This window comes from Centrocercus urophasianus, unplaced genomic scaffold (genome assembly GCF_019232065.1).
Source record: "Centrocercus urophasianus isolate 14NV4802_14NV808 unplaced genomic scaffold, USGS_Curo_1.0 seq_240, whole genome shotgun sequence".
Classification (NCBI taxonomy): domain Eukaryota; kingdom Metazoa; phylum Chordata; class Aves; order Galliformes; family Phasianidae; genus Centrocercus; species Centrocercus urophasianus.
In genome coordinates this window covers 26714-40262 of record NW_024884801.1, presented here as the reverse complement: position 1 = coordinate 40262, position 13549 = coordinate 26714, and the positions used below count along the sequence as shown (strand labels likewise).

The 13549-nt window shown below is 56.6% G+C and overlaps 1 protein-coding gene across 5 annotated transcripts in view; it reads right to left on the bottom strand.

The window, feature by feature from the left end:
* Positions 1 to 813: 813 nt before the first annotated feature.
* MEF2D (myocyte enhancer factor 2D) overlaps positions 814 to 13549 on the bottom strand; it is a 39255-nt gene continuing 26519 nt past the window's right edge. For 2 of the 5 annotated variants that reach the window (XM_042825496.1, XM_042825498.1), the window contains exons 6-12: positions 12939 to 13149; positions 11090 to 11146; positions 8627 to 8817; positions 8323 to 8343; positions 5633 to 5762; positions 3400 to 3643; positions 814 to 2456 (exon numbers count right to left, since the gene is read on the bottom strand). In XM_042825496.1, coding sequence (XP_042681430.1) covers positions 2129 to 2456; positions 3400 to 3643; positions 5633 to 5762; positions 8323 to 8343; positions 8627 to 8817; positions 11090 to 11146; positions 12939 to 13149 — 1182 coding nt within the window. In that variant the 3' untranslated portion in view covers positions 814 to 2128. The remainder of the gene's footprint in view (positions 2457 to 3399; positions 3644 to 5632; positions 5763 to 8322; positions 8344 to 8626; positions 8818 to 11089; positions 11147 to 12938; positions 13150 to 13549) is intronic. The other 3 variants (XM_042825499.1, XM_042825500.1, XM_042825501.1) reach the window with 3 other exon arrangements.

Below are 13549 nucleotides of genomic sequence, written 5' to 3'. Positions count from 1 at the left end.
GTTTCTTAAGATTGTCGTTTCTCGTTGTCTTTTGAAAATTAGGAGGAGTTTCCTGGACTCTTATGGGGAATTAAATGACCTGGGCAGAATGATGATGACCCCGAGCTCACGATGGGATGGGAGAGAAATCCCAATGCGCCGACCCAAGGCGTCAGTGCTGAGCTGTGGCGTCGTGGCGCTGCGCTGCTCCGGTTTGGCACGGCTTGGAGCACACCAAGCAGCCCAACTCCACGTGGCTGAAAGCAGTGATGCTTTACGGTCGTTCTGTTGGGTTTGTTTGGGTTGGTTTTTTTTGTATTTTTTTTTTTCCTTTTTTTTTTTTTCTGGCTCTCTGAGATGTGAAGTCAGGGCGTGAAGTCAATGAGCAGAAATGTTCCGTCGCCCTCCAAGCGCCGCGCTGCTGCCTTCCCGCTCCTTTGCGGGGCCGGAAAAACGTTTGGTTGCGGCGTTATTTTTTCTTGCAGGACGGTCAGGAAAAAGAAAAGAAAATGAGAGCGACGAGACGTCGTCAATCCCACCTAATTTCCAAAGCGAGGCCGTGCAAAGAGCTGCCGTGTGGGTCCGATGCACGCAGGGTGCTGGCGGTGTGGCTGCTTCCTGGATGGACGTGGGGACAGAGCTGGGACAGAGGGATGGAGCTGGGACGTGGGGACAGATCCACGTCACCTCGGTGTGGACAAGAAGCCCGGCGCACACCGTGCAGGGTTTGAGGAGGAGGGATAAGGATTGGGGCACAGAATCTGCCCACGTGGGTCCCCCCCCCCTCCTCAAGCCCGGCCCGGAGTGCCGCAATAGGAATGGAACACCAAAACATTTTGCATTCGGAACCAGATCAGCCTTTGGGGAAATGGTGGCAAACGGGACTTTTCAAAGGGTTTCAGCAGGAGGTCGCTGCCAGCACACCTCTTTCAGCTCCGCGCAGGGATTGTGGGGCTGCGTTGGCTCCGTGCTGCCTCTCCACAGCCATCACCGTTCACTCCCATCTGAATTTTCGGAGGCCTTCCTCTGACTGCTCGCCTTAAGTTGCCCGCATTCATTTTCATCACAATCCGCCCCAGTGCAACAGGTTGGGCTGGAACCTAACTCTGCTGGGATCTCTGGGAGGAGGCAGATGCACAACCCTCATCCCCTGGGGAACTCCCTGTGCAGGATGAGTTTAGGTGCTGGGGCAGGTTCTGTGTCATTCTGCAACCACAAGCTTCAGTGAAGAGGAACTATGTGGCCGGAGGACCGTCCTCACAGTCCTGAGCAGGGACAGGGGCAGAGATGGCACCACAAAGCAGCTCCAGAACTTCCCCTGCTTCCCTCGTGCCCTTTTTCCTTCCACTGAACCAGGTGGCTGAGGCTGCTGCAGAGATCCTGTGCAGCTCAGTTCACTCCTCCCGAGGCCTTCAGGCAAAATCCCTAAGGACGTTATTTCAGTGGCAATCCTTAAATAACAACGATTTACTCCTAGCTTCTAACTTAAAGCTTCGACCCATACAGAACAGGGAATGCATTTTAGACACACTTGCAGCATTTTTTTTTGGTAAAACGACTGTTTCTCCCAAACCAGCCCTGCCTCAGCCAAGCACCCTGCGGGGCTCAGTGGGACCTCAGCAGAGGTGGCTGAAGGTTTTGGATGGTTGTGGCCAGAAGCAGCGGTGCCCCCTTCTCTGCAGGGAAAGATGATGATGTCCACAACCACCTCTCACCCAAACAGCAAAGATCAAGCCTTAAACCTGTCTCGTGTTCCCCCTACACCTCCAAGCAACGCTGCAGCACACAGCCTTGTCCCATGGGACTGAACCATCCCCTCCTGCCCAGGCTGTGCGGAGGCCCTCAGGGATGCTCAGCGCCTGCATCGCTGCACCAGCGCAGCCCCACAGCCCCCAGCTCCAATCCCTCTCCCTTTGACTTCCTTGCCACCCAACCTGGAACTCACAGCTCCCAGCTGTACGAACTGCGTGCGTCGCCCGTTGTGCTAGAATGAATGCCTACAAAATCCTAAAGCTATTTCTCAGGCAGTTTATGATAATCTCCCCACCCCAACCCCTAAAACCCGTTTTTGTCCCCAGAATCCTCCCCTCCCCCCCCCCTCCCCTCCCCGCTGCGAGCCAGCGGCGCTCCTGGGGATGACGGGGACCCGTTATGTGACCCAGGTATCCAACCGCATGCGTTTCACTGAAGGGCTCTCCCCCTCAGCCTCACCGCCAGGGCGCAGCAGCCCCAGGGAGGAGCTGAAGTCGGTGCGAGTGGGATCATCTCGCTCACTGCCCTCGTAGGAGCTGGTGTTGCTGCTGAGGCTGTCGACAGGCGAGCGGCCGGTGGGCTCGTGGCGGGGCTGGTGGGGGAAGGTGCTGAGTGGGGTGGCAGTGTTTCGTTCCCGGTTGGGTGAAACGGGCTCCGACTTGATGCTGATGTTGGGGTTGGTGTTGACAGTCAAAGTGGTGGTGTGCGACAAGTGGCTTCCTTGTCTGAGCATCCACAGGAACAGGGGAGGGAGGGGAGGAAGGGGAGGAGGAGACAATGGGAAGCCTCTCGTTACTTATCGTTCCAGCAGCCCTCTGCCCATCCGCAGAATTCATCACCCACCCTTCACTGCGAACACGACATCCCTGCCAGGCCAGGACCTGATCCTGCCAACCTCATCCCCACCGGGCTGGAGCCCACAGCAGCTCCCCAGCACAGCACCCCAAAGGCAGAGAGCATTCAGCAGTGCTCAGCCTCACCAACGGTTGTGCAAAACCATCAGAGCGTGGGGTTGTCTGGGCACTGCAGAGCTCTTGAGCTCCTGACCAAAGGATGGAGCACGCCCTGGAGCCCCTGCTGGGCAATGCACAACCTGCTCTGAGCAACTCGTGCTAGAGGCAGGTGCAAGCAGCTTTCCCCTGCGGAGGCTTTAGGGCTCCCACTGAACTCCTCCGTTTCTTCAGTCCCTGCTTCTTTCTGTTCTGCAGTCTCTGCGCAACCAAGAGCGAGCTGCTTCAATCTTTATTTCGACTGCAGTACTGTGAGAAAGCTCTGTGAGTGGGGATGCTTTATTTCCAGCTCCATTTCAGAGCACCTGTTCCAGCAGCAGACTGCATGGATGGTTTTGGTTTTTTTTTTTTGGAGTAAAGCAATTCATTTTCCATGTTACAAATAGCCTTCCCTACGATGCCAGGACCACTATTAGCAGTTCCCTTATCTGCCATGCCTACTCCATGCCCTCTTCCTCTCCTGTGTCAGAAGGGAGCAATGCTCCTGCTGCACTTGGGCAGCCATCTCCAAGCCATGGCTCTCAGAAAGCAGCACCCCGCCCTGACCTTGCCTGGGGACTCCCAGTCACCTCTGGGACAGCGGTGCCCAATTCCCTCCGCATCATTTTATTACCATTTGTACCATCAGCTGAGTGGCCCTGGGGCTCATTTCACTTACATTAAATTTCCTAGTGATACAGGAACCAGGTGCTGCTGCTGCTGTTGTTGTTGCTGCTGCTGTTGCTGCTGCTGCTGTTGCTGTTGTTGCTGCTGCTGCTGCTGCTGTTGCTGCTGCTGCTGCTGCTGCTGCTGTTGCTGTTGCTGTTGTTGTTGCTGCCAGGCAGAGATGTTGCCAAGGGACAACCCACCAGGTGAGCTGAATGCTGGCAGTGAAGATAACTCAGCACTTGTCAGCTGATAATCTGGAAGGGAAGGAGCTCTTCAGTCATTTCAATGTCAGGGCTTCTCTGACCCAGCCCTGAGCACTGCAGGAAGACAGAGACCCACTCAAGAGGTACAACAGAGCTGTGCCTTTCTGGGGAATAGCTCAGGGACTCGGCAGCTTCATAGAGATGCTGGGCATGGGAGGTGACTCTTCCAGCTTCGAGGCTTTTACTGTCCGAAACATAAACACTGCAGTGCACTTGGTTCTCTCCAGTACCACACAACCACAGACATCCACATGCAAATGCACGCACGGAGGCAAAGGGGACAGATTCAGTGCCTTACAATCTGCACATCCACCCTACAGCCAGTCTGAGCAGCTGGCAGAGAGGGAGCAGTGCCAAATCCCCCTGTGTGCCTCCCCTCCTGCCCGCAGGGCCATAAGGAGCAGGGGGGCAGGAGGGCCACTCAGTCTGCGCATCCCAGACCCACTTCTGCACAACCACAACCGGCTTCTGAGCATCAGCAGATGGCGCTCCCTCCCCATAGGAGGAGGCCAAGCTGCAAGGAGCCTGCCTCGAAGCAGGACCCACTGCAAGGAGCTGCACAGCCCAGCAGGAGGACCCAGCCCAACACTCTGCAAGTTGCCAAGGTGGCAACTCCTCAGCTACGCAGCACGGGGAAGGAAGCTGCTCTTCCAAGAGATGGCCAAAGCTTTGATCAGCCCTTTCCTCAGAGCCACGTCTGCATCTGATAGGGATGTAGATGCTCGATGCTGATCTGCCCTCACCCCACTCCTCCCCACTGCCTCTGTCATTTTGGGTGCCTGTGGTTTCAGCTTCCCCACCCCTGCAGCAGCAGCAGCAGCACACAAAGGAGGCTGCCAGGCAGCAAGCAATGCTGGCAGGCTGACGGCAGGCACTCCCTGCACAGCAGCAGCCCCATTCTCACCCCATGAGAATTCCCACTAGCGCTGGTCCTTCCATTTCTGCAAACACCCCCAGGTCTGACGACCCCGAGCAGCGCAAGGAAGGGCACACAGCTCCTGTAACCTCAGCAGCCCCACGGGGAGGACATCCCTAGGTTATAAGTGGGAGGAACAAGGAGCAGCACCCAGGGCTTGGGTTTGGTGCAGACATCTGCACCCCATAGCGATGTGAGCCCTGCCAGCCCTGTGGCATTCAGACATCCCAGCCACAGGCGCCCGGGTGGGAATGGTTTCTCTGCCTGCGGCCAAGCTGCAGGAGGAAAATAAATACCAAAAGATAACAACCAGCTCTACCCCCCGCCCCCCCGTACAACCCCCCACCAAGATTTGTAGCAGTGCAAGGCCCAATTAAAACCTATTTCGGGGACTTTAGCAACACCCAGACTCATTGGTGGCCCGCACCGACTTCCACACAGGGGGAGAAGTCAAACAGGCATCTCCTGGGCTACACCTATTAATTATGTGAGGGAGTTCCCAGCACGCCTATCCTGGGTTCTTCCAGACGAGCAGCTTTCTGCATTTCTTCCAATTTTTTCTCTGAGCAAACACCAAAGTGAGTGATGAGGGAAAACATCCCTGCATCACTCCCTGGTGCCCCCAGGGGTTTGGGCAGGCTGCAGGTGAGCAGCCCCTTTGCTGGAGTTGCCTTGGGCTAGCACACACCTCACCAGCCCTACAAGCAGGACGGTCTGCATTCTTTCCAAACTTTTGGGTCCCTGACGCTCATTTTCATTAAGCCCCTATTACAACATCACTTGCAGCTTTCGAGAGAGCCCTGAGATGGGCGTAGCTGCAATTAACATCCACTTAAAAGCATCTTCACGCTGCCAACACCACGTAATGGGCTACGGCATGAGAACCGTGCCCTCACAGCCTTCCTGGATTCAACAGCGAGTTCCCATTCTTAATATAATGAGTTTCCCCTTTGTTTTCATCTCGTGAAACTCTTGGCCTCCGACCGCATCTGGCAGCGGTGAGCTGCACCAGATGCTCTCTGCAGCCATTCAGGGAGATGTGCAGGAGGTGGCAGCGCCCTCACCTGTGTTGTACGCAGTCGGCATGGCAGAGAACGGCAGCCCCTGTGTCAGCAGGCTCGGGGTGGCCACAGAAACAACCGGTGTGGTTAGAGAGTGAGTCGCCTGGGAGACACCTAACCGCTGTGTGTTCTGCTGGGGAAGCAAATGGAGGCTGTTACAAGGCGGCCCGCTGCACCCCAAGCCCCAAACCCCAGCAGGTTCCAGACACCCACGACCTCCGTGAAGCTCACGGGCAGCTCAGGGAGCCCTTGGATCACTTTTCTGCTCAGGGCTGGGGGTTTTCTGCACGGAGGGCATCACTGTGCTGCTGCAGCGAGGTGCCTGTTTGTAAGGCACAAATCCTTACAGCCCCCCTGCCCCTGCTGAAACAAAACCAGCTACTATTTCCCAGAGGATGCATGCGATTGCCTTCACTGCACTGGGAGAAAATCACAGTACGAAATCAGTGCCTGGTGCTGCACAGGGCTGCTCCTCCTGCAGCACAGGCGAGTCCCTGGCCTCCAACACAAGATGCAGACGTGAGGCACAACTGAGAGGATTGTAAGGGTGCTGTGGCATCCTAGAAACCAGCTCTCAGCAGCCCCTGGGCTTGGTGCCCTCACGAGGTTGGGGTGACTCAGGCATTAGCAGGGTCCCTGGTGGAAAAATCCTGCGCTCATCTGGGTGCACGCCAGCCTCTCCCCACGGCTCTTCAGGCGGTTACGTGGGCAGATCTACGGGTCAGCTTCAGCCCTGTTTACAAGGCAGATAATCTGGGCTGCCTCTGCTGATCTGATTTAAATCAGACTCAAGAGGCTTGCCTCTAATCTGCAGCACCCCCGGCACACGTCACCCCGTGAAGCCTGGGGCACTGCCCAGCTCCCAGCACGCCTGGCACGAGGCTGCTGCATCCCCTGGGGCACAGCCTGCACCAGCACAGCAGCACCCAGGGCAGCCATGGAGTTTTAGGGCCAGGCATGAGTGTCTGCACCAACACAGGATCTCCTGGGGTGCACTCAGCACCTCAACCCTGCCCTAGAAGGGTATGCAGCACCCACCCGCTGCCGAGGAAGGCGATTAGCTGGGTGCTAATTGCTGAAGAGCTGAGGCTGTCAGAGGTTTTCCTGGCTTGCATCCTGCTGGCAGTCACCCTAGGGGGTGCCCACTGCCCCATAGGGCAGGGATGCTGAAGGGGAATGCCATCACCAGGAGCTCATCCCCTGCAGTCTCAGGTGTGTGGCCTCGCCATGCCGCAAGGCAGCACCTAGTTTTAATCCCAAACCATGCAGGCAAAAGGTGCTGACATGTGCAAGATGCCACACATAGGTTGCAAAATACCCTGAGTGGCAAGCTGCCACTCGGGCTTGTTACAAAACCATGCAGTCATGCTCCCAGGTGACATGGTGGTGCACTGGTAGAACAGATTCTGCCCTATGCTTCCAATGGGAAACAGCCCATGGCATGCAGAAACATGAAGGGGTATCACCTTCCTGACCCCACTAAAAGCAGCTCCACGGCTTACATTGGGGTGGCTGGGAGCATCCTGGGGAGAGCAGGCGGGTGACATCCCAGGGAAAAGAGAGCTAGGATAAGAGCTGGGGGCAACATGCAGGGAGGGGATGCAGGGAGGTGGGTGACTGCAGCACTGAGCCTGCAGAGCAGCTGTGGGCAGATGGCCCCCACCTGCAGAGCTGTGCCAAGCTCCCTGTCCCCCTCCTGGATTCTGTCACCTCGCTGCCAGCTGGGGTTGGGCAAGGACCACATTTTGCTACAGGCAGAGTCAGCCTGGCAGCTCCAATTAAAACTATTCATGCTAACCTGGCTGATTTTTGCCTAAAGCCAGCTGCTCCTTCAGGCAATGCCCTGCGGCAGAGGGAAGGGTGAGGTGGAGGTGCTGGCTGTTTGGAGGCTGCAGGTGGGGAAACTGAGGCACAACGCTGCCAGGGATTCGGGTAGGGAAGGGAGGTTTGTAGGGCACGGAGAGAAGCAGAATTCAAGTCTGCAAAAGCCTCAGCCAGCCCTGGCCCTGGCCAAGTATCTCCTCGCAGGCTGCGAGAGGTCCTGCCTCATTCCTGTGCTTTTGGAAAGCTTTTCCCTGGCTGTGTTTGCTGCATCCTACAGTGGCTCTCGTCCTTTCCTCACTGCGCTGACCTGTCGCCCATCTGCCCTGAACCAGAATAGCAACAGAAAAGGGTGAATCATTGCCACAAACAAGGTGGTGTTCACTTTGCTGGCAGAAAGGAAAAAAAAAAAAAAAAAAAAGCCATAAAAATAACACAGAAAATTGCCCCTGTGCACAAACAAGGGCTGGTGCACGGGTGAGCCAGGCAATGAATTCACACAGGCTGTAAATAATAGCTTCATAGGAAAATAGGAGAGAGCCTATGCTACTCTCCCCCCCCCCGCTGCGGGCCAGGTTTCCCCATGCCCCCCTATGGGGACAGCAGTGCCCAGGTTGGCTGTGTGGCACACAGGCACACGGGGTGAGTCCCTAAGGAGGATGAACCACCTGACAGCTTGCGTGACAGCCTGCAGCTCAGCCCTTCCTTCCGATTTGTCTAAAAACAAGGGGGGTTTCGTAGCTCCTTTAAGGAAGGGGGCAGCGACATCGATGCCGCGCTCCCAGCGGAGGGGCCAGTCAGGGATGCAGGGACAAACGGGAGAAGCGGCCCAGGTCACAGCCCCACCACAACGCACTCTCAGTGTCACTCACCAGAGCCAGGTGATCCTCCGTCTGCCCGCACAGGAACGGGGAGAAAACCAAGAGGCACCATTAACCCGCTGCCCTCACCCACCGCCGCCGCACCCCGCGCTTGCCGGCTGCTCGCGGGGACGGGGCGCGCGTCGCACGCCGGGTGACATTCGTGCGCGCAATGAGGGACACGCAGGGGGTTCGGTGCAAAGGGAAACGCAAAGGGAAATCCTCCCAGCTCCCACCGGCACAACGGGGAAGAGGTGCCTGTACCGAACCCACGCTGGTGCCAAGCTCCCTGGCAGTGCCACGCGGCGCTGCTCACCAGGTGGTGCATCAGCCCTTTGCCGCTCTGCGAGGTGATGACGCGCAGGTCCGGCTTGCGGCTGTTGGTGGCGAGCTGCGTGCTGTGGGGTGGTGGTGGAGGGGACTTGGCTGGGATGATCTTGCCCAAAGTGCTGCCGTTGGAGACGGGAAGGAGACCAGGGGAGGCACGAGCGCTCACGTAGCCGTTGCCTGCGGGAGAACGGCCACAAGGTGAAACGCGTGGCGATGGCGAGCCCTGCGAAGCTGTCCTGGGTGTGCAGAGCAGGGATGCAGACCCCCATGCACCGAGCAGCTCCTCGCCTGCAGGAGCCCACGGGCATCACCGCAACGCTGCAGTGCTGCCTTCAGCACGACCCCTGCACGCTGCTGGTAGCAGGGCAGCAGGGCCCTGTCGAGGCAGATAATCGCTCTCACGTTCACTTTTGAAGCTGCTTTTTGGCAGCAAAAAGGGCTGTGGGCAGAGCGGAAGACCTGGCGCACTGATCCCACTGCCCCTTTGAAGATCTGAGAGTCTCTCCTCCTCCTCCTCCTCCTCCTCCCGCTGCCCCACTTAAGGATTTTATGTGCAAAGAGGAGAAGGCAAAAAAAAAAAAAAAAGAAAAAAGAAAAAAGGGAAGGAAAAAAAAAAATTTAAAAAGGAAAAGATTTGATGAACATCAGGAAGGGAATAAATTGGATCAGATTACTGTTCTGATGAGGGCTTTTTTTTTTTTTTTTTATTTTTATGAATAGGCCCCAAAGATAGAAAGGCGTTTAGCAATCACCAGGATTCAGCCCTCGTATTCACTGCACGTTAGACCAGGAAAAATAGGTCGCTGATTGCATTATTAATCACATCTACCACTGCTCTACATCTGCATTTCAGCTGGCAGCGGCAATGCTGCAGCCATGGCAGGTGCCCACTGCCGCCCCAGGCCAGGCACACTGGGGATGGGATGATCCTGGCGAGGACACAGCCTTGCCCCCCAACCCTGAGATGGGAACAGAGCCTAAAGGAAAGTTAAAACTTGATGCTTTTGTTGCTGAGATGGCATCAACATCAATGCGCACGCGTGCAGCTCCAACGGCAACCACAAATTCAAGGTATGCTGCCTCACGACGGTGGGCAGCTGTTGGGGTGGGTGGGCAGGACACCGGTGCTGTGGGGTTGGGGTGGACGTGTCTAATGAAGTAAAACGCCTGCCATGCTGTGCCTAGACGGAACAACAACGTGCTGCTCTGCACAGGGGAAAAATGCACAAATGCAACATCTTCAAAAGTGTAAAGACACCCAAACGCAGGGAGGCTGATGGACGCAGTGAGCACAGGGTGTTTCCCTCCAGATGCAAGGTGGGCACAGCAGAATCTGCATGGCTGCAGAATCCGGGCCGCGGCCACCCGCGGTTGATGACTCAGAAGCTGCAGGTAACCTCAATCCCGCAGAGCGCGCGAGGAAGAGGAGGACAGGAGGACGAGATGCCCCAGGGACACAGAAGCCCCCCGTGGACGGAGGGCAGGCAGGGCTGGCCATGCCCCGCTCCTCACGCCCGTTTCCTGGAGCGGCGGCAGGAACGCGGGGAATGCTGCGGTGCTGCGGTGACGTCAATGCTGACATTCAGCAGCTCTGCCAAGCTCCTCGCTGCCACGGCTGCTCACAACAGCTGACGTGGGGGCGGCGGGTGGCTTTGGGGGGCAGCAGGGCGGGGGGGGTGCAGCCCCACACAGCCCCCCTCTCCCTTCTAGCAGAAGCCACCCCATCCCCACGCGGGCTGGCGGTGCTGCAGAAGCGCTTCCGAACCAGTTTGGGTTTCACTGGGGTTAATGCCAATAGCCAGGCTTCTCCAGAGTGAGCCTCTGGCAAAACTAGCATCAAAAGGGACAATCAGGGGGCAGGGCTCTGCTCGCCTGGGACAGCAGGTGCCAGAGGCTGTGTGTTGGCTGACCCGAGCCGCGGGCAGGAGGCATTATTAGCTCATTTTATAGCCGGGGAGTTAAGCCACACGGTCTGAGCTGAGTTAGTGCCGGGGCTCTTGCAGTGGAAAGGGGCCTTAATGAGCTTTTTTCCTCGCTGTAAAGTTCCTTTACAGGGCCCAAGTGCATGGAGGAATCAGGTGTTAAGTAACTCAGCTGAGGTCAGCGGAGGAGCGGGTTTCAGCTCGGGGTGCTAAAGCCCAAATCAGGTCTTCTTTTGTCTGCCAAAAGCCAAAGCTCTTTGGTTTGTAGCTCTTCCAAAGAGCAAGAACCTCAGCCCCACGAAGCACATCACTTCCCTGTATCTCTGATGGAACATTGCAGAGAGGCTGGCCTGGAGCATCTCCGGCAAAGCCTCTCGCTGCCAAACCCTCCTTAGCACTTCTCCATTCCCCAAATGTGCTGGGTTGAAAGGAAAACACATTCCTGTGTTATTGATGGGAAATGGAGGCACAGAAGAGAGAAAAGAGCCCAGCCTGCTAGTGCCAGCCCCACACCGCTCCTCACTTACCCACAGGACTCGGGCAAGCTCCGTTGGTGTTGTTCAGGTCACCCCCAAGCATCGCCCCTATGAAACAACCAGAAACACGGGGTCAGGGCCATGCTGAACATCGCTCCTGGGGGAGGGAGGAAGGCAAAGGAAAATCAGCAGTGCTGCATTCCCGGCGAGAAAGTCCTGGGCAAAATGAGCAGCATTCCTGGTGATCAGGTTTGGAAACAATATCCAGGCAGATCCGTTTCCTTTGGGCAGCAGCCAGGCGGCACAAGGGCCTGGTCCAAAGCACACGGCTTGGAAAACACTGTGGCTATTTTGTTCCAAGCCTTCTGGAGGTACACAGGGGCTGTGCTGCAGGGAAATGAGCCCCAACAGCACAGTGTGAAACACTATCTGCCCTGTAACGTTTGCACCGAATGGAAACCACCCCTAACACTGCCAGCGCTGCTGCAACGCTGCCTTCCATGGCTCTGCTGCACGAAGGTGAATGCTTGGACAGCACTGGGAAAAGCAAAGCAGGGGCCTCAGGCTGCCCAATAACAGCTCCATCACCCCGAGACAGGAAACTGCCTCCAGCCACTGCTGTCAAAGCAGGGCTCAGGGTGGCAGCAGGCCCTTGAAAGCACCAATGCCAGCATGCTGCCGCGCAAGATAGGCATTTTGTTCCCCATGTGAAAGCGTGATCATGGGTGTCGTGGTCCCAAAAATACTTTACTTGGCAAAAGGGTACAGAGTTCCCTAGAGCACAACAGGCACCGTGCTCCCTGCAGGGGATGGGGATGCAAAGCAGGGTCTTGGTTGCATTGAAGTCCTTGAGCAGACGGCAGCAGTGAGCACTGAGCAAGCTCCACGCCAGCACTGCCTTTGCTTTGGAAACAATAACGCAGCTCGCTGCATTCCTCTTGACTGCATTGTTAAAAAAAAATTATATATATATATATATATATATATATATATAAAAGAAATAGCTTGTCTCACATGCAAGGCTCTGGCTCCCATAAACAGGATTTCTTCCGTGTCCCAGGCAGTGAGTGAATGAAATGCAGATGGTTGGACTTGGAACACCTCAGTGCTCGCAACCACAAAATTATTCCCCCTTGAAACAAATGTTTCGTGAGCTGGATGGAAACGGCAAGCGCCAAGCAGGCTCTGCTTGACAGCAAAGCCTCTTTTTTTCTGCAGAGGCCAGCAAGAGGGCAGGGGTGATGCCTACAGACAGAGCCACAGCGCAGGAGGGAGATGCTGCTCTTTGGAACCAGCAAAAAGATCCCTTTTCCTCTGAAATCTGGGGCCCTGCTCCTCATGCCCAACTCCTTCAGTCTTTCAGTGAGCCTGGGCAGCCAAACCAACACTGCCTCTGCCATTTGCAGCCCAAACGACTTTTACAGACCATCTGCAAGGACCGAAATAGCAAGCAGGGGCTTTCTGCGTGCTATTATTATTTATGATGGCACCGCAGGAGAGTCGGGCTGCGGTCACATGTCCCCCTCACCGCAGGGAGCGCGGGTGACGAGAGCCTTTCCCCAACCTGCTCTCACCACCCCACGCCAGTCCCCGCTGGAAAGGACCACTCCTCAGATCTGTCAGCAGGTCTGTGTGAGTAATCGCTCAGCGACCAACTGCAGCCACCGCAGGCTGAGGCAACAACAAAAAAAAGGCCCTTTTTAGGCAGCGGTCCCACGTCCCCGGCGGCGCTGGGACACAAGCAGCCAGACCTGGGCTGGGAAAGACACCGGGTGACTCACAGCCACTCGCACCGCCTGATGTGAAATATCCTGATGTGGAAAAGCAAGGGTGATCCCTGGGCAGGGAGCGGTCGCTTGGAGCTTTGGGCTTCTTGCAGAGGGGATGTAGGACCACTCACCTGCGCTGGCTGGCCGCTGCGGCAACCCTGGGGACACGGTGTTCCTCTGCAGTGCTGGTTGCTGTGGTGAGAGGAGCCGGGGGTCAGTCAGCGATGAGGTTACCAGGGATTGGGTCACCAACGAGCTGCCCGGGCTGCTGAACTGCAGCGTGTTCTGGTTGGTCACAGGAACCGTCACTGGCATGGCAAAGTTTGGCGTGGGCACTGCAGACTGAAGAGAGAGAGCAGGAGGTGAAGGGGAGCAGGTAGAAGGAGGTGCTCACTTCGCAGGCTCCCAGCAAGGGGGGGGAGGGGAGGGGGCAGATCCTGCCTGGGATTGGCAGCACCGTCCCATGGCTGCAGGGGAGTCAGCGTGGCCACCCCAAGCCTCCACGCTGCTGCACTTCCATCTGCACGGGGCGTGATGCACCCATCCATCTCAGCATCTTGGGGCAGCACTGGCACAGGAGCCCAGACAGACTCCTGTGGAACAGCATGGAGTCTGCCTAGACACATCACAGATTTCCCACTGGCTGCTTTCTCTTTCTTTTTAGGCCCACGTTTATTTCCCCGTCACGTTTTCAGAGCTCAAAGCATCAAAGAGGGGAGAAGTGCCATGAGGTTCCCCTTGC